A 26,998-nucleotide genomic window follows, 5' to 3' on the forward strand; every position below is an offset into this window, starting at 1 on the left:
CATGTAATCTGGGGGTTCCTTAGAGGATCTCCCAGTTCTGCCTGTGCAGCCTTACGGGGTCTGGCTTCCGGCCCACGCTGCTGCCGACCCTATACACTGTTCTGCCACCCTGCTGAGGACTCTAACTCAAGCAAGGAAAGGCAGAACAAAGCATTTCCTGCTAGGGAGAAATGTGACCACCCCCCACTGTGTATTAGGTGTCTCTGGGCTGACATGGGTTGGTCTCTGAGTGCCACCAGACTGCTTTGAAGGGCACATTTGGTGCCCTCCTTGCATAATCCAGTTTGCACCAGTTTAGGAACCCCTGGTTCCTGCTCTGGCATGAAACTACACAAAGGACAGAGGAGTGACCACCTTCCTGTCCAGCTCCTCCCGAGGGAGGTGCACAGAGCTCTGCCAGGAGGCGGTTGATTCTGCGATCTTGGAAACAAGCCTCTGACTGGTTAGGCCAGGTAGATGACGTTCCTGACTCCCTCTAATAGGTGGGTCACTCCAGAGAGTGGCCAACCCCCTATTAGGGTTACTTAAGGCTCCCCTGAGAGTGGCTCATCAGATGTATCAAGCAAGACTCTTCAAGGAACTCTCTGCAAGACACTTCTGCAACTTGGCCTCTGGAACTGTTGCTGGTCTGCTTTTGGAACCAAAACAAAATTGTATTCAGTTGGGAGAGCTTCCACTGCAAAATTGTTTCTCCAGCTCCTGAAAGTTTCTGCAACATCTGTGGTTGTGCATGCTCCAGGATCACAAGGACTCTGTGTGCATCCAAGAAGTAAGAAGGAATTTCCCTTGGCGTGAACCTGCAATCTTCCTTGCATTAGCTATTTGCATTTGCCAAGGCTTATTGGTGGTCCTGCTGGCCACTGTGTGAGAAAGTAGCCTCTTTCTAGCCTTGTTACCCCCACTTTTGGCCTGTTTGTGAGTGTATGTCAGGAAGTTTGTCACTGTTTTCACTGTCTCACTGGGATCCTGATGGCTAGGCCCCAGTGCTCATAGTGAAAACACTATGTTTTCAGTATGTTTGTTATGTGTCACTGGGACCCTGCTAGTCAGGACCCCAGTGTTCATAAGGTTGTGGCCTATATGTATGTGTCACTGGGACCCTGTCACACAGGGCCCCAGTGCTCATAGGTGTGCAGGTATGTGTTCCCTGTGTGGTGCCTAACTGTCTCACTGAGGCTCTGCTTACCAGAACCTCAGTGGTTATGCTCTCTCATTACTTTTAAATTGTCACTAACAGGCTAGTGACCAATTTTACCAATTCACATTGGCTTACTGGAACACCCTTATAATTCCCTAGTATATGGTACTGAGGTACCCAGGGTATTGGGGTTCCAGGAGATCCCTATGGGCTGCAGCATTTCTTTTGCCACCCATAGGGAGCTCTGACAATTCTTACACAGGCCTGCCACTGCAGCCTGAGTGAAATAACGTCCACGTTATTTCACAGCCATTTTACACTGCACTTAAGTAAGTTATAAGTCACCTATATGTCTAACCTTTACCTGGTAAAGGTTGGGTGCAAAGTTACTTAGTGTGAGGGCACCCTGGCACTAGCCAAGGTGCCCCCACATTGTTCAGAGCCAATTCCCTGAACTTTGTGAGTGCGGGGACACCATTACACGCGTGCACTACATATAGGTCACTACCTATATGTAGCTTCACAATGGTAACTCCGAATATGGCCATGTAACATGTCTATGATCATGGAATTGCCCCCTCTATGCCATCCTGGCATAGTTGGCACAATCCCATGATCCCAGTGGTCTGTAGCACAGACCCTGGTACTGCCAAACTGCCCTTCCTGGGGTTTCACTGCAGCTGCTGCTGCTGCTGCTGCCAACCCCTCAGACAGGCAGCTGCCCTCCTGGGGTCCAGCCAGGCCTGGCCCAGGATGGCAGAACAAAGAACTTCCTCTGAGAGAGGGTGTGACACCCTCTCCCTTTGGAAAATGGTGTGAAGGCAGGGGAGGAGTAGCCTCCCCCAGCCTCTGGAAATGCTTTGTTGGGCACAGATGTGCCCAATTCTGCATAAGCCAGTCTACACCGGTTCAGGGACCCCTTAGCCCCTGCTCTGGCGCGAAACTGGACAAAGGAAAGGGGAGTGACCGCTCCCCTGACCTGCACCTCCCCTGGGAGGTGTCCAGAGCTCCTCCAGTGTGCTCCAGACCTCTGCCATCTTGGAAACAGAGGTGCTGCTGGCACACTGGACTGCTCTGAGTGGCCAGTGCCACCAGGTGACGTCAGAGACTCCTGCTGATAGGCTCCTTCAGGTGTTAGTAGCCTATCCTCTCTCCTAGGTAGCCAAACCCTCTTTTCTGGCTATTTAGGGTCTCTGTCTCTGGGGAAACTTTAGATAACGAATGCAAGAGCTCATCCGAGTTCCTCTGCATCTCTCTCTTCACCTTCTGATAAGGAATCGACTGCTGACCGCGCTGGAAGCCTGCAAACCTGCAACATAGTAGCAAAGACGACTACTGCAACTCTGTAACGCTGATCCTGCCGCCTTCTCGACTGTTTTCCTGCTTGTGCATGCTGTGGGGGTAGTCTGCCTCCTCTCTGCACCAGAAGCTCCGAAGAAATCTCCCGTGGGTCGACGGAATCTTCCCCCTGCAACCGCAGGCACCAAAAAGCTGCATTACCGGTCCCTTGGGTCTCCTCTCAGCACGACGAGCGAGGTCCCTCGAATCCAGCGACTCTGTCCAAGTGACCCCCACAGTCCAGTGACTCTTCAGTCCAAGTTTGGTGGAGGTAAGTCCTTGCCTCACCTCGCTGGGCTGCATTGCTGGGAACCGCGACTTTGCAGCTACTCCGGCCCCTGTGCACTTCCGGCGGAAAACCTTTGTGCACAGCCAAGCCTGGGTCCACGGCACTCTAACCTGCATTGCACGACTTTCTAAGTTGGTCTCCGGCGACGTGGGACTCCTTTGTGCAACTTCGGTGAGCACCATTTCACGCATCCTCGTAGTGCCTGTTTCTGGCACTTCTCCGGGTGCTACCGGCTTCAGAGAGGGCTCCTTGTCTTGCTCGATGTCTTCGCTCTCTGCTGGTCCAATTTGCGACCTCCTGGTCCCTCCTGGGTCTCAGCAGCGTCCAAAAACGCTAACCGCACGATTTGCAGCTAGCAAGGCTTGTTAGCGTTCTTTCGGCGGGAAAACACTTCTGCACGACTCTCCACGGCAAGAGGGATCCGTCCACCAAAGGGGAAGTCTCTAGCCCTTTTCGTTCCTGCAGAAACCTCAGCTTCTTCTGTCCAGTAGAAGCTTCTTTGCACCCGCAGCTGGCATTTCCTGGGCATCTGCCCATCTCCGACTTGCTTGTGACTTTTGGACTTGGTCCCCTTGTTCCACAGGTACCCTAGATTGGAAATCCACAGTTGTTGCATTGCTGGTTTGTGTCTTTCCTGCATTATTCCTCTAACACGACTTCTTTGTCCTTAGGGGAACTTTAGTGCACTTTGCACTCACTTTTCAGGGTCTTGGGGAGGGTTATTTTTCTAACTCTCACTATTTTCTAATAGTCCCAGCGACCCTCTACAAGGTCACATAGGTTTGGGGTCATTCGTGGTTCGCATTCCACTTTTGGAGTATATGGTTTGTGTTGCCCCTATCCCTATGTTTCCCCATTGCATCCTATTGTAACTATACATTGTTTGCACTGTTTTCTAAGACTATACTGCATATTTTTGCTATTGTGTATATATATCTTGTGTATATTTCCTATCCTCTCACTGAGGGTACACTCTAAGATACTTTGGCATATTGTCATAAAAATAAAGTACCTTTATTTTTAGTATAACTGTGTATTGTGTTTTCTTATGATATTGTGCATATGACACTAAGTGGTACTGTAGTAGCTTCACACGTCTCCTAGTTCAGCCTAAGCTGCTCTGCTAAGCTACCATTATCTATCAGCCTAAGCTGCTAGACACCCTATACACTAATAAGGGATAACTGGGCCTGGTGCAAGGTGCAAGTACCCCTTGGTACTCACTACAAGCCAGTCCAGCCTCCTACACACTGACCCTCCTGAAATCCGGCAACTGACATGGGACAGCTCATGGGTGACTCCAGTGATCTCCTCCATCCCCCTGGACTCCGCCACTGGACTTTTTCCTTCACCATCCTGCAGAAACTTCACCTCCTAGAGGGTGAGTATTGCCTACCTGCCCCGCCTGGACATCTCCGAGTGGTCTGGACACTGTCCCCTTTTTTTTCAGGTTCTTCACGTCCTGAATCCACCTTTTGGTTCCACTGGCCTGGTCCACAGGTTGCAACAGCAGCTGTACAACTGAGGCTTCCATTGACTTCAACAAGGGTTTCCAATGCCAATTCACCCCTATGCACCTGGGCTCCCTGGTGTAAGTACTCCAGTCTTCTGGGTATCCATGTGTTGGGGCACTCACCAACCTTCCTTGTGCCAACTGGTTTCCTCGGGTCTCCTGGGAAGAGTCCTGAATCCATAAAAATCCAACCGCGAGGGTCCTGTGTTAGCCTATGGGACACCGCCTCGATAACAACCCTGCACCCAGCTGCCTGTGGAATTTCCAGTACTTCTGGTAGTGTCCTACTCCCCCAGCCCCTGCGATCCTAACACACGGACCTTGGTTGGGTACCTCCACTCTTATACCACTTTTTTTAGTACATAGTTTGCCCCCCCATAGGGCTCCATGTGTTTTTATGCTTTTCTGATTGTTGCTAAGTGTATTTTTTGTGTGTTGATATCTCCAGGTGGAGAGAAACCAATGTTTGTATAGCTTTAGTGTTGCAATAAAGAATTATTTATTTTTGCAACAAATGGTTGGTTCTTTCTTATGAACAGTTACTGACTCCTCCTATATAATCTTTAGCTGCTCGCCTCAGCTACCCCTAGTGAACCTTTGCTATCTGGACACCTATCATCACTAAGGGTTGCCTGGACTCAGTTTAGGGTGCCACACCATAAACTGAGCCATCATCCTACACACATGTCCCCCTTTCAGGTCAGTCGTTGCTCCAGACAGCCAGTGGGAGGTAATCAGCCCCATTGTGTGAACTCTAGTCCTTACCCTTTGAGGTGTAAGTGGGAGCCCTTCCTAACCACCTCCCCAGGAAGACCCATCACTATGCAGGTGAATGCAGATGTAGTGGAATATCCTGTGTTGTGGGTGTCTGAAGGGAAAGCAAGTGTAGCTGTCACCTAGCCCAGTCTAGACGTGTATTGGAGATAGGCTGTAGGAACACAGGGCGGAGTGCAGAGAAATGTCACCCTTCTAGAAGTGGCATTTCTAAGTTAGTAATAATAAATCTGACTTTACCAGTAAAGAGGATTGATCATTACCATTCCAATGGTACTAAGCATGATGCAGATACTCCTATCAGATCAGAAATTACAGCTTAATGATTTTATAAGGAATTTCCAATGCTGGCCTATGAGAAGGGTAGGCCTCACAGCAATGAAGAATGACTGGGAGTTTTTCATTACTAGGACATGAAAAACTTAAAGGTACATGTCCTGCTTATGCTTACATGACACCCAGCCCTATGGGCTTCCTAGGGCCTACGTTAGGGGTTACTTGTACATAAAAAAGGGGAGTTCTGGGCTTGGCAAGAGGCTTTTGATGCCATGTCGGGGTGGCAATGAGACTGCACACACAGGCTCTGCAGCAGCAGGCCTGAGACATGTTTATAGAGCTACTTAAGTGGGTGGCACAATCAGTGCTGCAGGCCGACTAGTTGCATTTAATTTAGAGGCCTTGGGTATTTGGTATATCAGCAGCAGCGTCTGCCAGCAGAACACTGCCTGGCCGTATTCTTCTCATAATACGTCCGGCGGCTGTCTACTGGCGTGGCGCTGCTGCTGGCAGCAGTGCCACCTTACTGCCATCTGCCATCCTGGCCACAGCCAGATTTCCACCATCCTTCTGGCGGAAATCCAGCTGTGGTCATAATCTGCTGGACGGCCTACCACAGCGGCGACGGCCGCCAAAAGACCGTTGCCGCGGTGGTAGGCAGTTTTTACCACCAGGGTCAAAATGAGCCCCATAATCATAAAACGCTGCAGTGTGCCACTTTGAGAAATATGAGTTTTATTAAAGTTATTGATGACTTTCTGACAAAACCAATTAGTCTGTTTTATATATGTTGAGGTGTTGACCCCTTGATAATGCCAACAGGCTTGCTGACCCTTTGACAAGGGCAATAGGTATGCTTTACCAGGGTGGAGGGCCTGACACTTACATGTCAAAGGACAGGAGCCTGCCCTCACACAAAGGACTGCCACACCCCCTACTGGGACCCTGGCAGACAGGATTGAACTGAAAGGGGACCTTGTGCACTTCTAACCCAGTCTTTGAAGTCTCCCCCACTTTAAAGGCACATTTGGGTATTTAAACAGGGCCTCTGCCCCTACCAACTCAGACACTTCCTGGAGAAGAGAACCTGAACCAGAGCTTGCATCCTGGCAAGAAGAACTGCCTGGCTGCCCAAAGGACTCACCTGACTGTTTTCTTTGAATGACTGCTGCCTTGCTGCTCTCTGGCTGTGGTGAGAAGTGCTCTCCAAGGGCTTGGATAGAGCTTGCCTCCTGTTCCCTGAAGTCTCATGAACAAAAAAACTTCATCTCTACAAGAAGGACTCCTTGTGCGGTGAAAATCGACGCACAGCCTGCCAGAAACGATGCACAGCCTGCATCGCAGTGAAGAATTCACCGCCCGCCGAACCGGAACGACGCAGCCCGACTTCACAATGAGGAGATCGACACAATGCCAGCGTATTGACTGGAAATTCGACGCACGGCCCACTGGATGGAAGCACAGCCGAACAAGAATGACGCAGCCAGACTTCCAGAGAGGAATCCACGCAGCGACTGCCGTGCAGTAGAAATTTCCACGCAACGCCCACCGGATCGACACAGCCCGGTGACTTTGTCCTGTCAGCGCCAGAAATCCACGCATCGTCGCCGGGGATCCGAAAACCCCACAACCCGAGGAGGATCCACGACCAAGCGACGGGAAATTGACACAAAGCCATCCCTGCATGACGCATCGCCATGTGCAACCCAAGAAATCGATGCAGACCTCCCTGTTTTCCACGCCTCTCCTCCTCTGCAGTTCTTTGTGGAGATTTTGAACGCAAACCAGGTACTTTGTCCTTGAAAGAGACATTGATTGCTTTTAAAAGATTAAAGACTCTTTATATCATTTTTACAGTGATATTTTCAACATATACTTATTGCATCTTATTCGTTTTTGACCTGCATTTTACCAGATAAATATTATATATTTTTCTAAACACTGTGTGGTGTATTTTTGTGGTGTTCTACTGTGTTATTGCATGATTTATTGCACAAATACTTTACACAATGCCTTCTAAGTCAAGCCTGACTGCTCAGTGCCAAGCTGCCAGAGGGTGGGCACAGGATAATTTGGATTGTGTGTTATTTACCCTGACTAGAGCGAGGGTCCTTGCTTGGACAGGGGGTAACCCGACTGCCAACCAAAGACCCTTTTATAACAGCTTTCATTATATTTTTTGAGAAATTAAAGTAAACAAATACTGTAGATGGACAAAGCACTGATGATAATAAATGTACCAGAGACAACACCTCCCTCAAACACTGTAAGTTACAGACAGTGTGTATGATAAAGGTTGTTCAGTCCTTTAACTGAATGTATTGGTTGGTATACTCTGGCCACTAACTTGCTTGTAAACCGAGCACTTCAGTGGGCTCTGCCTCCCTGTTTAATGACCCCTGGCTGTTTTTCAAGTCATTGCAAGTGCTTTATCCTGCCTCAGTGCTCCAGGGACCTTCATTGTGAGCCCTGGGACCTTTACCTATGTATGGAACAGAACACTGCACATTTAGGCCCAAATTTAAGAGGGCCTACCACCTCCTTGCACCACATTAACGTCATTTTTTATGACCCTAATGTGGCACAATGAGGACAAATTCCCTGTGCCAGATTTACAAAGTTGCACAATGCATGTAACCCCTTGTGCCACATTATGCCCACACCAGGCCTAATGTATGCAAGGGGGGCATTCCCCTGTTAGGGGGACCACAACATTTTTGGCGCTAATCCTGCAGTGTACTACAATAGCGTCAAACATTTTTATGCTATTATCCCTAATCTGCGCCATGGTGCGCTGTATGTTTAATACGGTGAACACATGGTAGTGTTACGGGGGTGCTGATCGGCGCAAGAAAAGTGGAGCTGCATATAATGCTGCACCACTTTTCTTAAATGTGGGCCTTAATGCGAACAACTTCATCCAGAAACCCTGTTGGCTCTCAGAGGACCTTGCACTCAGTCTGGATCACTCATGGCCAGTACACTGACATAAATATTGTGTCTTTAACATCACTTACAGAACTGTTGCCCCAGTGGGTGGAGATGTTCTAGTATGAATCCAGTCAGATCATATTCTGGTACCCAGTGCATCCTCCTGTGTGCAGGTGGAATTAATCGTGTTATCCATGAAGTCCCACCAGGTTTCTCCTGGAGCCATAATTATGCAAAGGACAACTGTGCACACAATTACTTTCTGACCACACAATCATTGCACACATTTCCGTACGCAGTGCCAGGTGTGTTCTATGCTCTAACGCACCACAAGATACAGTATTTATTGTTTCTGTTGAAACTGGTCCTTTTTGTGGAGCGTGTTTCTTCTTTGAGTTTCTACATCACCCTAGATTCAGTGGCTGGATATTGGTTGATTTTTGGTTGAGATTTGCCGACTTCCCTTTTGGCGCGCAATCTCCCCTGCTGTGGGACCTCTTGGCAAAGGACTTGTTTGGTGTAACTTCATAGATGCACACACGTAGATTGGGACATTAGATGCACACTCGTAGACTGGGACACATAGATGCACATGCGTAGACTGGGAGACTCTACACTGGGACACATAGATGCACATGCTCAGACTGGGAGACTCTACACTGGGACACATAGATGCACATGCTTAGACTGAGAGAATCTACACTGGGACATGTAGATGCAAGTGCCTAAACTGGGAGCTTCTATCTTGAGCACCTACACATGGGGCACAGATAGTGTGACACGGCGATGCGGACACTGGGACATATAGATGCACATTCTTAGACTGGGACACCTAAATTCACACACTTAGACTGGGACACATAGATGCACACGCTTAGACTGGGAGACCCTACTCTGGGACACATAGATGCACATGCATAGACTGGAACACATAGATGCACACACCTAGACTGGGAAACTCTACTCTGGGACACATAGATGCACGTGCTTAGACTGGGACATGTAGTTGCACATGCTTTGACTGGGAGACTTTACACTGGGTCATGTAGATGCACATGCTTAGATTGGAAGACTCTGCACTGGGCCATGCAGATGCACATGCTTAGATTGGAACGGTAGATGCACATGCTTGGACTGGGGCAGATAGATGCACATGAATGGACTGGGACATGTAGATGCACATGCTTTGACTGGGAGACTCTGCACAGGGACATGTAGATGCACACACTTAGACTGGGAGACTCTACACTGGGTCACATAGATGCACATGCTTAGACAGGAACAAGAAGATGCACATGCTTAGACTGGGAGAATCTGCACTGGGGCACATAGATGCACACGCATAGTCTGGGAAACTCTACACCGGGCCACATAGATGCACACACTTAGACTGGGACACGTAGATCCATATGCTTAGACTGGGGGACCCTACTCTGGGACACATAGGTGCACATGCTTAGACTCAAACACATAGATCAACATGCTTAGACTGGGAGACTCTACTCTGGGACACATAGATGCACACGCCTAGACTGGGAAACTCTACTCTGGGACACATAGATGCACGTGCTTAGACTGGGACATGTAGATGCACAAACTTAGACTGGGAGACTCTACACTGGGTCACATAGATGCACATGCTTAGACTGGAACATGAAGATGCACATGCTTAGACTGAGAGAATCTGCACTGGGGCACATAGATGCACATGCATAGACTGGGAGACTGTACACTGGGACACTTAAATTCACACACTTAGACTGGAACACATAGATGCACATGCTTAGACTGGGAGACCCTACTCTGGGACACATAGATGCACATGCTTAGACTGGAACACATAGATGCACATGCCTAGACTGGGAAACTCTACTCTGGGACACATAGATGCATGTGCTTAGACTGGGACATGTAGATGCACATGCTTAGACTGGGAGACTTTACACTGGGTCATGTAGATGCACATGCTTAGATTGGGAGACTCTGCACTGGGCCATGTAGATGCACACGCTTAGACTGGAACGGTAGATGTACATGCTTGGACTGGGGCACATAGATGCACATGAATGGACTGGGACATGTAGATGCACATGCTTTGACTGGGAGACTCTGCACTGGGACATGTAGATGAACATGCTTAGACTGGGATACTCTACACTGGAACACGTAGATGCACACACTTAGACTGGGAGTCTCTACACTGGGTCACATAGATGCACATGCTTGGACTGGAACACGAAGATGCACATGCTTAGACTGGGAGAATCTGCACTGGGGCACATTGATGCACACGCATAATCTGGGAGACTCTACACCGGGACACGTAGATGCACACACTTAGACTGGGACACGTAGATCCACATGCTTAGACTGGGAGACTCTACACTGGGACACGTAGATGCACATGCTTAGACTCGGACACGTAGCTGCACACACTTTGACTGGGAGACTCTACACTGGGAGACATAGATACACGCACTTAGACTGGGAGACTCTACACTGGGACATGTAGATGCACAGGCTGAGACTGGGAGACTCTACATTGGGACACATAGATGCACGCACTTAGACTGGGACACGTAGATGCACATGCTTAGACTGGGAGACTCTACACTGGGACACGTAGATGCACATGCTTAGACTGGGAGACTCTACACTGGGACACGTAGATGCACATGCTTAGACTGGGAGAATCTGCACTGGGGCACATAGATGCACATGCATAGTCTGGGAGACTCTACACCGGGACACTTAAATTCACACACTTAGACTGGGACACATAGATGCAAACGCTTAGACTGGGAGACCCTACTCTGGGACACATAGATGCACATGCTTAGACTGGAACACATAGATGCACACGCCTAGACTGGGAAACTCTACTCTGGGACACATAGATGCACGTGCTTAGGCTGGGACATGTAGATGCACATGCTTAGACTGGGAGACTTTACACTGGGTCATGTAGATGCACATGCTTAGATTGGGAGACTTTACACTGGGCCATGTAGATGCACACGCTTAGACTGGAACGGTAGATGTACATGCTTGGACTGGGGCACATAGATGCACATGAATGGACTGGGACATGTAGATGCACATGCTTTGACTGGGAGACTCTGCACTGGGACATGTAGATGAACATGCTTAGACTGGGATACTCTACACTGGAACACGTAGATGCACACACTTAGACTGGGAGTCTCTACACTGGGTCACATAGATGCACATGCTTAGACTGGAACATGAAGATGCACATGCTTAGACTGGGAGAATCTGCACTGGGGCACATTGATGCACACGTATAGTCTGGGAGACTCTACACCGGGACACGTAGATGCACACACTTAGACTGGGACACGTAGATCCACATGCTTAGACTGGGAGACTCTACACTGGGACACGTAGATGCACATGCTTAGACTGGGACACGTAGCTGCACACACTTTGACTGGGAGACTCTACACTGGGAGACATAGATACACGCACTTAGACTGGGAGACTCTACACTGGGACATGTAGATGCACAGGCTGAGACTGGGAGACTCTACAATGGGACACATAGATGCACGCGCTTAGACTGGGACACGTAGATGCACATGCTTAGACTGGGAGAATCTACACTGGGACACGTAGATGCACATGCTTAGACTGGGAGACTCTACACTGGGATACGTAGATGCACATGCTTAGACTGGGAGAATCTGCACTGGGGCACATAGATGCACATGCATAGTCTGGGAGACTCTACACCGGGACACTTAAATTCACACACTTAGACTGGGACACATAGATGCAAACGCTTAGACTGGGAGACCCTACTCTGGGACACATAGATGCACATGCTTAGACTGGAACACATAGATGCACACGCCTAGACTGGGAAACTCTACTCTGGGACACATAGATGCACGTGCTTAGGCTGGGACATGTAGATGCACATGCTTAGACTGGGAGACTTTACACTGGGTCATGTAGATGCACATGCTTAGATTGGAAGACTCTGCACTGGGCCATGTAGATGCACACGCTTAGACTGGAACGGTAGATGTACATGCTTGGACTGGGGCACATAAATGCACATGAATGGACTGGAACATGTAGATGCACATGCTTTGACTGGGAGACTCTGCACTGGGACATGTAGATGAACATGCTTAGACTGGGATACTCTACACTGGAACACGTAGATGCACACACTTAGACTGGGAGGCTCTGCACTGGGTCACATAGATGCACATGCTTAGACTGGAACATGAAGATGCACATGCTTAGACTGGGAGAATCTGCACTGGGGCACATTGATGCACACGCATAGTCTGGGAGACTCTACACCGGGACACGTAGATGCACACACTTAGACTGGGACACGTAGATCCACATGCTTAGACTGGGAGACTCTACACTGGGACACGTAGATGCACGTGCTTAGACTGGGACACGTAGCTGCACACACTTTGACTGGGAGACTCTACACTGGGAGACATAGATACACGCACTTAGACTGGGAGACTCTACACTGGGACATGTAGATGCACAGGCTGAGACTGGGAGACTCTACAATGGGACACATAGATGCACGCGCTTAGACTGGGACACGTAGATGCACATGCTTAGACTGGGAGACTCTACACTGGGACACGTAGATGCACATGCTTAGACTGGGAGACTCTACACTGGGACACGTAGATGCACATGCTTAGACTGGGAGAATCTACACTGGGACACGTAGATGCACTCACTTAGACTGGGACACGTAGATCCACATGCTTAGACTGGGAGACTCTACACTGGGACACGTAGATGCACATGCTTAGACTGGGAGACTCTACACTGGGACACTTAGATGCACATGCTTAGACTGGGAGACTCTACACTGGGACACGCAGATGCACATGCTGAGACTGGGAGACTCTACACTGGGACATGTAGATGCACGTGCTTAGACTGGGAGCTTCTATCTTGAGCACCTACACATGGGTGACAGACAGTGTGACACGGAGATGCGCACACTGGGACATGTAGATGCACATGCTTAGACTGGGACACGTAGATGCACATATATAGACTTGGAGACTCTACACTGGGACACGTAGCTGCACATGCTTAGACTGGGACACGTAGATGCACGCGCTTAGACTGGGAGACTCTACACTGGGACACGTAGATGCACATGCTTAGACTGGGACACGTAGATGCACGCGCTTAGGCTGGGACACGTAGACGCACATGCTTAGACTAGGAGACTCTACAATGGGACACGTAGGTGCACATGCTTAGACTGGGACATGTAGATGCACATGCTTGGACTGGGACACGTAGATGCACATGCTTAGACTGGGAGACTCTACACTGGGACACGTAGATACAAATGCTTAGACTGGGAGACTCTACACTGGGACACGTAGGTGCACATGCTTAGACTGGGACACGTAGATGTACATGCTTGGACTGGGACACGTAGATGCACATGCTTAGACTGGAACACGAAGATGCACATGCTTAGACTGGGAGAATCTGCACTGGGGCATATAGATGCACACGCATAGTCTGGGAGACTCCACACTGGGACACGTAGATGCACACACTTAGACTGGGACACCTAGATGCACATGCTTAGACTGGGAGACTCTACACTGGGACACGTAGATTGACATGCTTAGACTGGGACACGTAGATGCACATGGTTAGACTGGGACAAGTAGATGCACATGCTTAGACTGGGAGACTCTACACTGGGACACGTAGATGCACATGCTTAGACTGGGAGAATCTACACTGGGACACGTAGATGCACACACACACTTAGACTGGGACACGTAGATCCACATGCTTAGACTGGGAGACTCTACACTGGGACACGTAGATGCACATGCTTAAACTGGGAGACTCTACACTGGGACACGTAGATGCACACACTTAGACTGGGACACGTAGATGCACATGCTTAGACTGGGAGACTCTACACTGGGACACGTAGATGCACATTCTTAGACTGGGACACGTAGATGCACGCGCTTAGACTGGGAGACTCTACACTGGGACACGTAGATGCACATGCTTAGACTGGGACACGTAGATGCATGCGCTTAGGCTGGGACAAGTAGACGCACATGCTTAGACTGGGAGACTCTACACTGGGACACGTAGATGCACATGCTTAGACTGGGAGACTCTACACTGGGACACGTAGATGCAAATGCTTAGACTGGGAGACTCTACAATGGGACACATAGGTACACATGCTTAGACTGGGACACATAGATGCACATGCTTGGACTGGGACACGTAGATGCACATGCTTAGACTGGAACACAAAGATGCACATGCTTAGACTGGGAGAATCTGCACTGGGGCACATAGATGCACATGCATAGTCTGGGAGACTCCACACTGGGACACGTAGATGCACACACTTAGACTGGGACACGTAGATGCACATGCTTAGACTGAGAGACTCTACACTGGGACACGTAGATTGACATGCTTAGACTGGGACACGTAGATGCACATGGTTAGACTGGGACACGTAGATGCACATGCTTAGACTCAGAGACTCTACACTGGGACACGTAGATGCACATGCTTAGGCTGGGACACGTAGATGCACATGCTTATCCTAGGACACGTAGATGCACATGCTTAGACTTGGACACGTAGATGCACATGCAAAGGGAAAAGGGTCCCTTGGGACACCTCAGTTTGCCAACAGGTTTCCACCTCCTCTAAGGTGGCGCTAAAATATGAATGTTTTGCAACAGGATTAGGGTCGAAAACACTAACATGCACCTTAAGAAACCTCTGTTTGGAAGGAGCGCCCTTAGCATGTCCCTTCCTAATACCTGTTTCTGATGGATTCCGAAATCCATTTCATGATTCAGAAAACCTTTTCCGAATCATTAAATATACTTTCCAAAACTACATTTCCGAAAAGGTTTTGGCCTTTATAAACAGTCGAATTTAGGGACTCAGAGGGCTTGCGAACGTCAAAACCCTTTGTACATCAGGCGTAAGGTCCCTAGAGGAGGAGTCAGACACATACATGAAGCACTGCTGTTCGTGTGTTGTTTGTCTGTCAGTGTCCATTCCCTTGTGTCATGACATGTCTGTCTCTTCTCTCTCCAGCTGGACTCAGAAGACGTTGAACCAAACTTTGACGAAGATGGACAGGACGAGTACAATGAGCTGCACATGCCAGTGTGAGGCCGAAGCAGGGTGTCTTCTCTCACCGCTGAGTACACGTGTACGACACGTCAACACGAGGACATGTACACATGTATGGACAGACGGGGTCAAGGACCAGGACATTACATCACAGACACACCCTTCTCTCAAGAAGGAACAAATATGTAATAGGGAGACGCCCACACACAGACACACCACACACTGACACCACTCTGTGCCAAAATACAGCCTTCTGTAGAAGAGGGACATGCGCACATGTACAGACAGATAGACACATATGTCCAGTGTTTTCAGGTGGCCGGTACTGTCAGGCTTCAGTACTGCTTGCCTCTTTCAGGTGTGCAATATTCCTCCCCCTTGCAGGAGCGCAGTACATTCAGCTGGACGGTGCAAAATATTTGTATGTTCTGCAAAATAGTCTAATGCTCCCCACTGGCACCAGGCGCACGGTCACCCAGGCCCTCATCACCAGCAGACTAGACTACGGCAACACACTTTACTTCGGCATTACGAATCAACTTATACAAAGACTCCGGACCACCCAGAATGCCGCAGTCAGACTCATCCTCAACATCCCCCGCTGCACACACTGCCTCATCTTAGAGAGCTGCACAGACTACCCATCCAGAAGCGATGTCAATTCAAGCTGCTCGACACCACATACAAAGCCTTCCACAACTTCAAACCTGCCTACCTCGACCAACGTCTCAACTTCCACCAGCCCACAAGGCAACTGCGCTCAGCCACACTCCACCTCGTGCAAATACCCTGCATCCGCAGCAGCAGGTCAGGAGGACGCTCCTTCTACACCGCTGCCAAATCCTGAAATGCCCTTCCACACCACATCAGGGCCTCCCCATCCCTACCAGAGCCCCACAAGTAACTGAAGACCTGGCCATTCAGCTAAGAGCCCAGTTGGCCGCGCATCTAATGCAGCGCCTAAATAACCCTCAGGTGATGAGCGCGCTAGACAAATCCTCATACGGTAACAGAGAGATGTGTGGAGATGTGAGCCCTGGGATGCAGCGTGCTGCAGGCATAACTCCCCTCAAAAGATGTGCATGACTGAGAGTACACCGACAGAGACAGTCATATACACCTGAGGCAGTCACACCAGCACACCGACAGAGACAGTCGTACACACCTGAGGCAGTCACACCGACAGGGACAGTCATATACACCTGAGGCAGTCACACCGACAGAGACAGTCGTATACACCTGAGGCAAGCACACCGACAGAGACAGACGTATACACCTCAGGCAGTCACACCGACAGAGACAGTCATATACACCTGAGGCAGTCACACCAGCACACCAACAGAGACAGTCGTACACACCTGAGGCAGTCACACTGACAGAGACAGTCATATACACCTGAGGCAGTCACACCGACAGAGACAGTCGTATACACCTGAGGCAGTCACACCGACAGAGACAGTCATATACACCTGAGGCAGTCACACCAGCACACCGACAGAGACAGTCGTACACACCTGAGGCAGTCACACCGACAGAGACAGTCATATACACCTGAGGCAGTCACACCAACAGAGACAGTCGTATACACCTGAGGCAAGCACACCGACAGAGACAGTCGTATACACCTCAGGCAGTCACACAGACAGAGACAGTCATATACACCTGAGGCAGTCACACCAGCACACCAACAGAGACAGTCGTACACACCTGAGGCAGTCACACTGACAGAGACAGTCGTATACACCTCAGGCAGTCACACCGACAGTCGTATACACCTGAGGCAGTCACACCAACAGAGACAGTCATATACATCTGAGGCAGTCACACCGACAGAGACAGTCATATACATCTGATGCAGTCACACCGACAGAGACAGTCATATACACCTGATGCAGTCACACCGACAGAGACAGTCGTATACACCTGAGGCAGTCACACCGACAGAGACAGTCGTATACACCTGAGGCAGTCACACCAGCACACCGACAGAGACAGTCGTACACACCTGAAGCAGTCACACTGACACAGATAGTCGTATACACCTCAGGCAGTCACACCGACAATCGTATACACCTGAGGCAGTCACACCGACAGAGACTGTCATATACATCTGATGCAGTCACACCGACAGAGGCAGTCCTATACACCTGACGCAGTCACACCAGCACACCGACAGAGACACTCGTATACACCTGAGGCAGTCACACCGACAGAGACAGTCATATACATCTGATGCAGTCACACCGACAGAGACAGTCGTATACACCTGATGCAGTCACACGGACAGAGGCAGTCGTATACAACTGAGGCAGTTACACCAGCACACCGACAGAGACAGTCGTATACACCTGAGGCAGTCACACCGACAGACACAGTCGTATACACCTGAGGCAGTCACACCGACAGAGACAGACGTATACACCTGATGCATTCACACCAACACACCAACAGAGACAGTCGTATACACTTGAGGCTGTCACACCGGCAGAGACAGTCATATACACCTGATGCAGTCACACCAACAAAGACAGTTGTAGACACCTGAGGCTGTCACACCGACACAGACAGTTGTATACACCTGAGGCAGTCACACCGACAGAGACAGTTGTATAGACCTGAGACAGTCACACCGAGAGAGACAGTTGTATACACCTGAGGCAGTCACACTGGCAGAGACAGTCGTATACACCTGATACAGTCACACCGAAAGAGACAGTTGTATACACATGAGACTGTCACACCGACAGAGACAGTCGTATACATGTGAGGCAGTCACACCGACAGAGACAGTCGTATGCACCTGAGGCAGTTACACCAGCACACCAACAGAGACAGTTGTATACACCTGATGCAGTCACACCAACAGAGACAGTCGTATACACCTGAGGCAGTCACACCGGCAGAGACAGTAGTATAAACCTGATGCAGTCACACCGACAGAGACAGTCATATACACATGAGACTGTCACACCGACAGAGACAGTCGTATACACCTGAGGCAGTCACACCGACAGAGACAGTCGTGTACACCTGAGGTAGTCACACCAACAGAGACAGTTGTATACACCTGAGACAGTCACACAAACAGAGACAGTCATATACATCTGATGCAGTCACACCGACAGAGACAGTCGTATATACCTGAGGCAGTCACACCGACAGAGACAGTCGTATACACATGAAACTGTCACACCAACAGAGACAGTCGTATACACCTGGGGCCGTTTCACCAGCACACCGACAGAGGCAGTCGTATACACCTGATGCAGTCACACCGACAAAGGCAGTCGTATACAACTGAGGCAGTTACACCAGCACACTGACAGAGACAGTCGTATACACCTGAGGCAGTCACACCGACAGTCGTATACACCTGAGGCAGTCACACCGACAGAGTCAGTCGCATACACCTGATGCATTCACATCAACACACCAACAGAGACAGTCGTATACACCTGAGGCATTCACACCGACAGAGACAGTGGTATACACCTGAGGCAGTCACACTGACACAGACAGTCATATACACCTGATGCAGTCACACCAACAAAGACAGTTGTATACACCTGAGGCAGTCACACCGACACAGACAGTTGTATACACCTGAGACAGTCCCACCGAGAGAGACAGTTGTATACACCTGATACAGTCACACCGAAAGAGACAGTCGTAGACACATGAGACTGTCACACCGACAGAGACAGTCGTATACACCTGAGGCAGTCACACCGACAGAGACAGTCGTATGCACCTGAGGCAGTTACACCAGCACACCGACAGAGACAGTATACACCTGATGCAGTCACACCGACAGAGACAGTTGTATACACCTGAGGCAGTCACACCAGCAGAGACAGTTGTATGCACATGAGACTGTCACACCGACAGAGACAGTCGTATACACCTGAGGCAGTCACACCGACAGAGACAGTCGTATGCACCTGAGGCAGTTACACCAGCACACCGACAGAGACAGTTGTATACACCTGAGGCAGTCACACCAACAGAGACAGTCGTATACACCTGAGGCAGTCACGCCGGCAGAGACAGTCGTATCCACCTGATACAGTCACACCGAAAGAGACATTCCTATACACATGAGACTGTCACACCGACAGAGACAGTTGTATACACCTGAGGCAGTCACACCGACAGAGACAGTCGTGTGCACCTGAGGCAGTTACACCACCACACCGACAGAGACGGTATATACACCTGATGCAGTCACACCGACAGAGACAGTCGTATACACATGAGACTGTCACACCGACAGAGACAGTTGTATACACCTGAGGCCATTACACCAGCATACCGACAGAGACAGTCGTATACACCTGATTCAGTCACACCGACAGAGACAGTCGTATACTCCTGAGGCAGTTACACCAGCACACCGACAGAGACAGTCATACACACATGAGGCAGTCACATCGGCAGAGACAGTTGTATACACCTGATGCAGTCACACCGACATAGACAGTCGCACACACCTGAGGCAGTTACACCGACAGAGACAGTTGTATACACTTGATGCCGTCACACCGACAGAGACATTCGTATACACCTGAGGCATTCACACTGACAGAGACAGTCGTATACACCTGAGGCAGTCACACCGACAGAGACAGTCGTATACACCTGAGGCAGTTACACCAACACACCAACAGAGACAGTCATATACACATGAGGCAGTCACACCGGCAGAGACAGTCGTATACACCTGATGCAGTCACACCGGCAGAGACAGTTGTATACACATGATGCAGTCACACCGACAGAGACACTCGTATAAACCTGAGGCAGTCACATCGACAGAGACAGTCGTATACACCTGAGGCAGTCACACCGACAGAGACAGTCGTATACACCTAAGGCAGTTACACCAACACACCGACAGAGACAGTCATATACACATGAGGCAGTCACATCGGCAGGGACAGTCATATACACCTGAGGCAGTCACACCGACAGAGACAGTCATATACACCTCAGGTAGTAAGACCGGCAGAGACAGGCACATGCAGCTGAAACATTCACAGAGACAATCATATACACACACGAGATAGTCACACCCACAGATAGAGTCATATACACACAATACAGTCGCAACAACAGAGACAGACATATACACCTAAAGCAGGCACACCGACAGAGACAGGCAGATGCACCTCAAACAGTCACACCTACAGACACAGTCATATACACACAAGACAGTCACACCGACAGATATACTCATATTCAAATGAGACAGTCTCACTGAAAGATAGAGTCTTATACATATAAAACAGTCACACTAACAGAGATACTCATATACACCTGAGGCAGGCACACTAACAGAGACAGGCACATGCACCTGAAACAGTCACAGAGACAGTCATATACACCTGAGGCAAGTACACCGATAGAGACAGTCATATGCACCTGAGGCAAGCACACAGACAGAGACAGTCATATGCACATGAGACAGTCACACAGACAGATGGAGTCTTACACATAGGAGACAGTCACACCAACAGAGACAGTCATATACATCTGAGGCATGCACACCAACAGAGACAGTCATAGACACACTGACACCGACAGGCAGAGTCATGTACACACTGACAGACAGTAATACACACCTGAGGCAGGCACACCAACAGAGACAATCATATCCACTCACAAGACAGTCACACCAACAGACACAATCATATACACACACACACACAAGACAGTCACAGAGACAGTTATATATACACACAACAGTCACACTGACAGAGACATTCAGATACACACATGAGACAGCCACGCTGACAGTCATATGCACATATACACCTAAGACAGACACACCAACAAAGACAATCATATACACCCACAAGACAGTCACACTGACAGAGACAGTCAGATACACAAGACAGCCACACCAACCGAGACAGTCATATACACACACAAGACAGTCACACTGAGAGTCATAGCCACATATACACCTGAGGTAGTCACACCAACAGAGATAGGTGCATACACTTTATGCAATCACACTGACAGTGATAGGCTCATGCATATATATATATGAGACAGTCACACCAAAAGAGACAGGCACATACATGTGAGACAGTTACACTGACAGAGATCGGCATGTACACCTGAGACAGCCACATCAACAGTGATAGGCACATATACATAAGACAGGCAAACCGACAGAGATAGATACATGTATGCAAGTCACAAAAAGATGCAATGTCCCTGTCTCGCTTCCGCCTTGAGGAAGCACGCTCTACGGAGGGTCTCCCCGATCACCTCCTTCCCTGAAGATGCCTCTTAAGTGGAAGTTCTACAGCTGAGACCCAGAGGAAGTGCCACTGTCTCCCCCAGGGGCTCTTTGGAAACTGTCTTGGCCCCCTGCTGTCCCTGAAGGGGTACACTCCCAGTCAGTGACCCATCAGTGCCAGTTGTGGCCTCCCTGTTCTTCTTGAACTTCACACCATCTCAACTAGACGTGGTGAGGTCTTCCACTGACACCCACGAGTGTCTGATGGATCCTGTGGGGAGTTACCAGGAGATCTTGTTTTTTGTGTAGCAGTGTTCATTTAAGAGACCATGAGGAGGCTGCTTGATGCCACCCCCAGATGTGACACTCGCCTTGAGATCGTAGGATCCACCCAAGATGATGTAACGTCTAGGTAGGGTTACACAACTGCAGTCTGCCCTGCCCCCCTGAGATGTGGCGTTCACTTGAGACAATAGGGTCCACCCAAGATGATGTAACATTGAGGTAGGGTTACACAAGCGCTGTCTGCCGTCACCCCCTGAGATGTGACACTCGCCTTGAGACGATACAAGTTACCAAAGATGATGTAACATTGAGGTCGAATTACACAAGTGCTGTTTTCAGTGCCCCCTGAGATGTGACACTCGCCTTGAGACCATAGGGTCCACCCAAGATGATGTAACATTGAGGTAGGGTTACACAAGCGCTGTCTGCCGTTACCCCGTGAGATGTGACACTCGCCTTAAGATGATACAAGTTACCAAAGATGATGTAACATTGAGGTGGAGTTACACAAGTGCTGTTTTCAGTGCCCCCTGAGATGTGACACTCGCCTTGAGACCGTAGGGTCCACCCAAGATGATGTAACATTGAGGTAGGGTTACACAAGCACTGTCTGCCCTGCCCCCCTGAGATGTGACACTTGCCTTGAGACCGTAGAGTCCACCCAAGATGATGTAACATTGAGGTAGGGTTACAAAAGCAGTGTCTGCCCTACCCCCCTGAGATGTGACATTCGATTGAGACAATAGGATCCACTCAAGATGATGTAATGTCGAGGTAGAGTTACACAAGCGCCGTCTGCCCTAACCAGTGTGTCTTTCACAAATAGTGTTCTCTGGATCCAGTTGTGGCACATTGGTGTGTGGGAACTGAACTGTAAATGTCACAGGAAAAACAACAGTAATTATAGCGATTAAATACAAATAGAACCTGAAACCAACACATGGGTGTCCGCATGGGGAGCAATGGGACGGGGCGTAAGTCCTCCTGGATTTAGATAAATCCTCATATGCAGGATCACAGTGCAGTGTAACACTACAGCCGCTGCAGTGTTTCGCTGCCTGCACTAGTACGGCCGCGGCCCCCGTTAAACGTATGCACCACCTGAAACAAATTCTGATGACTTCCATGAACAGCTGCTTCTTCTACAGAAATAACCACAGTAATTGCATTGCAGCTCAGTTAATCAGAAGATTAAAAACCATACATCAGTGGCTGGATATAGAAACAATAGGCCCCCACCTGTAACTGGCTGACTGGACCTCCCCTCAGGGTAGAAGAGGAGGATATTGGACTTTTTTGGAAACATAAGCTGTGTCATCTTCTACTTTGAGACTAATTAGACCCAGTGCCAAATCCCTGTAAATTGATTTGAAGTGGTGTGGGAAGTCTTTCACCAGACCCGTTAGATGTGCTGTCATCTTCTACAGAACGCCATCAGACTTGGAGTGTTCTCCAGTGAAGAAACCTACAGCAGCTTCTGCAAAAAAACAATGAGTAGTGTGTCATCTCCTTCCTTCACCCACTGGGTGTGTTGTTGTTACCTCTGAACATCTGTCAGACCTTGTTGTCACCTCCAGCACCCACCAAGCAAAGTGTTATCACCTTCAAACATCTGTCAAAAGTTGTGCTCTCCTCCGGCAGTCTCACAACGTCCTTCAGTTCATTTGTCAGAAGTTGTAGTCCCTCTCAGTCCCACCCAGTATGTTGTTATCACCCTTTGACATCTGTCAGAAGTTGTTGTCTCCTCCGACACACCCAGAGTATGTTGTTATCACCTTCGGCCATCTCTCACATGTTGTTATCTCCTCTGGCACCCAATGAATATGTTGTTATCACCTCAGAAGATATTCTTGCTGTGGGATTCTATGTATTTCTCTGAGACTTTTGGGAGGATCATGCATCACTCGCTGTGTGTGCTGGTGGGATAGCCTCCATGCTTAGCCAAAGTCTTCTTGCTCTGAGCCAACCACCACCTCTGCCACAGTCTCACTCTTCCTAGACGAGGAAGTTCATGTATAGATGTATCCATCCAATGGGAATGATGGATTCTGGGGTCCTGACTGCACATCATCTGTCTCTTGTAGGTATAAATCTTCTTTTGTTGATTGTTTCTTTTCATGGACCTGCTTCCAAAGCCATGATCACCAGCGGACTCTGATGTTCACCCAAAGATTGACCACAGGGCAGAGCCATGCCGTGGCTTCCAATATAGCCTCTGTGGTCAGTGGAGATGGGGGAGAGGACTGTTAATTGCTTGCCCTTTCTTCCACTTGGATACACTCCTGGTTGCATCCTGGCTTTCCATGGGAATACCAGCTTCAATCTCATTCACAGATTTAACCACCCAGTAACTGCTGCCTGCTCCCTCTACTTGAGGTCAGGAGAAATATGAGCACCTCTAGTGCTTGGTTTGCACTATTCTACATATGTAAATACTGGTGAAGGTGGTTCATGTGTTTCTCACTTGTAGGGGTGGCAACCATGGTGGACATTTGCACTGATAGATCATTCAAACCCAAAGTATTTATACCAGCTCTGCAAGAATTAGTTCAACCTTCTTAGGGTCTTCTCCAAGGAGGGTGTGGGATTGAGGCCTGTGCCTCAGACATTTGCAACAGCACCCGCTGTTTTTTATGGGACCTTGGCTTCTCAACCTGCAGGACCAGGTGTACTAATCTTCTGTACATCACCCACGTGTACACCCATCTTCTGCCTCTGCTGCTGCTGAAGAAGGTCTCACTGCGCAGGACATGGAGTATATCACTCTGAGAGGTCAAGCTATTCCAGACACCATCATATTGTGCCCGCTCTTCTGTAACTTACACCATCTCATCCAGCAGCATGTAGATCCCTACCGTTTTGTACCTTACATCTACTCGTCTAGTTGCACCAGGGGCCAAAGCCTAATGCACCTCACCTGCCCAGGATGGTGTCCTTCCTGTTGTAGAGTGGCCTCTAGGGTCTTCAGATGTTCAGACTTGGGTCCGGCAGCTAAGTGGAGGGGTAGGATCTCTTGCAAGGATTGGTTGCAGCTGAATGGTGGTCCCTGCATAGGCACCTGTGGGATTCTTCACCCACCGCCTCCAGCAAAGACGATCTCCAGATCACTGTGTGCATTGATTTTTATGTTTAGAAGGTGTAGCTTTTCATACATTTCCTGATTAACACCCCTGATTTTTTATATTTTTGTCACTGTGATTGACCTTCGGAAAGAATTGCTGTAGTACTGCTCAGTATTTATTTTTGTAAAGTACTGAATAAATGTGCTGTTTAAATTTCCCAATATATGTCAACCTTTATTGGAAACACTGAGATATGATTGAATTGCGCAAGGTGCTGTCCCTTGACCTGCACAGAGGAAGTGCTTCGGAGGTGGCCAAGTGAGGTGTGGCTAGGCAGCAACAGAAGGGGGCAGGGGGCGATTGTGGTAATGTAAGGCTAGAGACCACCAGCAGGGGGCAATAATGGCAAGGTAAAGCTAGACACCAAAAGGCACTCATGGTCAGGTAAGGCTAGACACCAATGGGGGACTGTCATGGTAAGGTTAGACATCAACGGGTACAATCATGGTAAGGTAAGACTAGACACCCAAGGGTACAATCATGGTAAGGTAACACTAGACATCAACAGTGGAGAATCATGGTAAGGTAAGACTAGACACCAACGGGGGATGGGACAAGCATGGTAAGGTAAGACTAGACACCAACAAAGGGGCAGTCATGGTAAGGTAAGACTAGACACCAACGGGGGATGGGACAAGCATGGTAAGGTAAGACTAGACACCAACAGGGGGATGGGACAAGCATGGGAAGGTAAGACTAGACACCAACGGGGGACAATCATGGTAAGGTAAGACTAGACACCCAAGGGTACAATCATGGTAAGGTAACACTAGACATCAACAGTGGAGAATCATGGTAAGGTAAGACTAGACACCAACAGGGGGATGGGACAAGCATGGGAAGGTAAGACTAGACACCAACGGGGGATGGGACAAGCATGGTAAGGTAAGACTAGACACCAACAGGGGGATGGGACAAGCATGGGAAGGTAAGGCTAGATACCATTGGGAGACAAGCTTGGTAGGGTAAAACTAGACACCAACGGGGGACAATCATGGTAAGGTAAGACTAGACACCAACGGGGGACAATCATTGTAAGGTAAGACTAGACACCAACAAAGGGGCAGTCATGGTAAGGTAAGACTAGACACCAACGGGGGACAATCATGGTAAGGTAAGACTAGACACCAACAGGGGGATGGGACAAGCATGGGAAGGTAAGGCTAGATACCATTGGGAGACAAGCTTGGTAGGGTAAGACTAGACACCAACACTGGACAATCATGGTAAGGTAAACTAGACACCAACAAAGGGGCAGTCATGGTAAGGTAAGACTAGACACCAACGGGGGACAATCATGGTAAGGTAAGACTAGACACCAACAGGGGGATGGGACAAGCATGGGAAGGTAAGGCTAGATACCATTGGGAGACAAGATTGGTAGGGTAAGACTAGACACCAACAGTGGACAATCATGGTAAGGTAAGACTAGACACCAACGGGGAAGACTAGACACCAACAAAGGGGCAGTCATGGTAAGGTAAGACTAGACACCAACGGGGGACAATCATTTTAAGGTAAGATGAGACACCAATGGGGGACAATCATGGTAAGGTAAGAATAGACACCAACAGGGACAAGCATTGTAAGATAAGACTAGACACCAGTGGGTTGCAATCATGGTAAGGTAAGACTAGACACCAACGGGGACAAGCATGGTAAGGTAAGACCATACATCAACTGAGGGATGGGGCAATGAAGATAAGATAAGACTAGACTCCAATGGGGGATGGGGCAATTATGGTAAGGTAAAGCTAGACACCAGGGGGGACGGATGGGGTAATCATGGTAAGGTAAGGCTAGACATCAACGGGAGAAGGGGCAAACATGGTAAGGTAAGACTAGACATCAACAGGGGATGGGGCAAGCATGGTAAGGTAAGACTAGACATCAACGGGGGATGGGGCAAGCATGGTAAGGT

At 49.1% G+C, this 26,998-nt stretch overlaps 1 protein-coding gene across 1 annotated transcript in view; it reads left to right on the plus strand.

Annotated features, from left to right (window-relative positions):
• SLC4A3 (solute carrier family 4 member 3) overlaps nt 1-25,238 on the plus strand; it is a 706,827-nt gene extending 681,589 nt beyond the window's left edge. The window contains exon 23 of the mRNA XM_069227213.1: nt 15,385-25,238. Coding sequence (XP_069083314.1) covers nt 15,385-15,462 — 78 coding nt within the window. The 3' untranslated portion in view covers nt 15,463-25,238. The remainder of the gene's footprint in view (nt 1-15,384) is intronic.
• Nucleotides 25,239-26,998: the final 1,760 nt, after the last annotated feature.

This window comes from Pleurodeles waltl, chromosome 3_2 (genome assembly GCF_031143425.1).
Source record: "Pleurodeles waltl isolate 20211129_DDA chromosome 3_2, aPleWal1.hap1.20221129, whole genome shotgun sequence".
Classification (NCBI taxonomy): Eukaryota; Metazoa; Chordata; class Amphibia; order Caudata; family Salamandridae; genus Pleurodeles; species Pleurodeles waltl.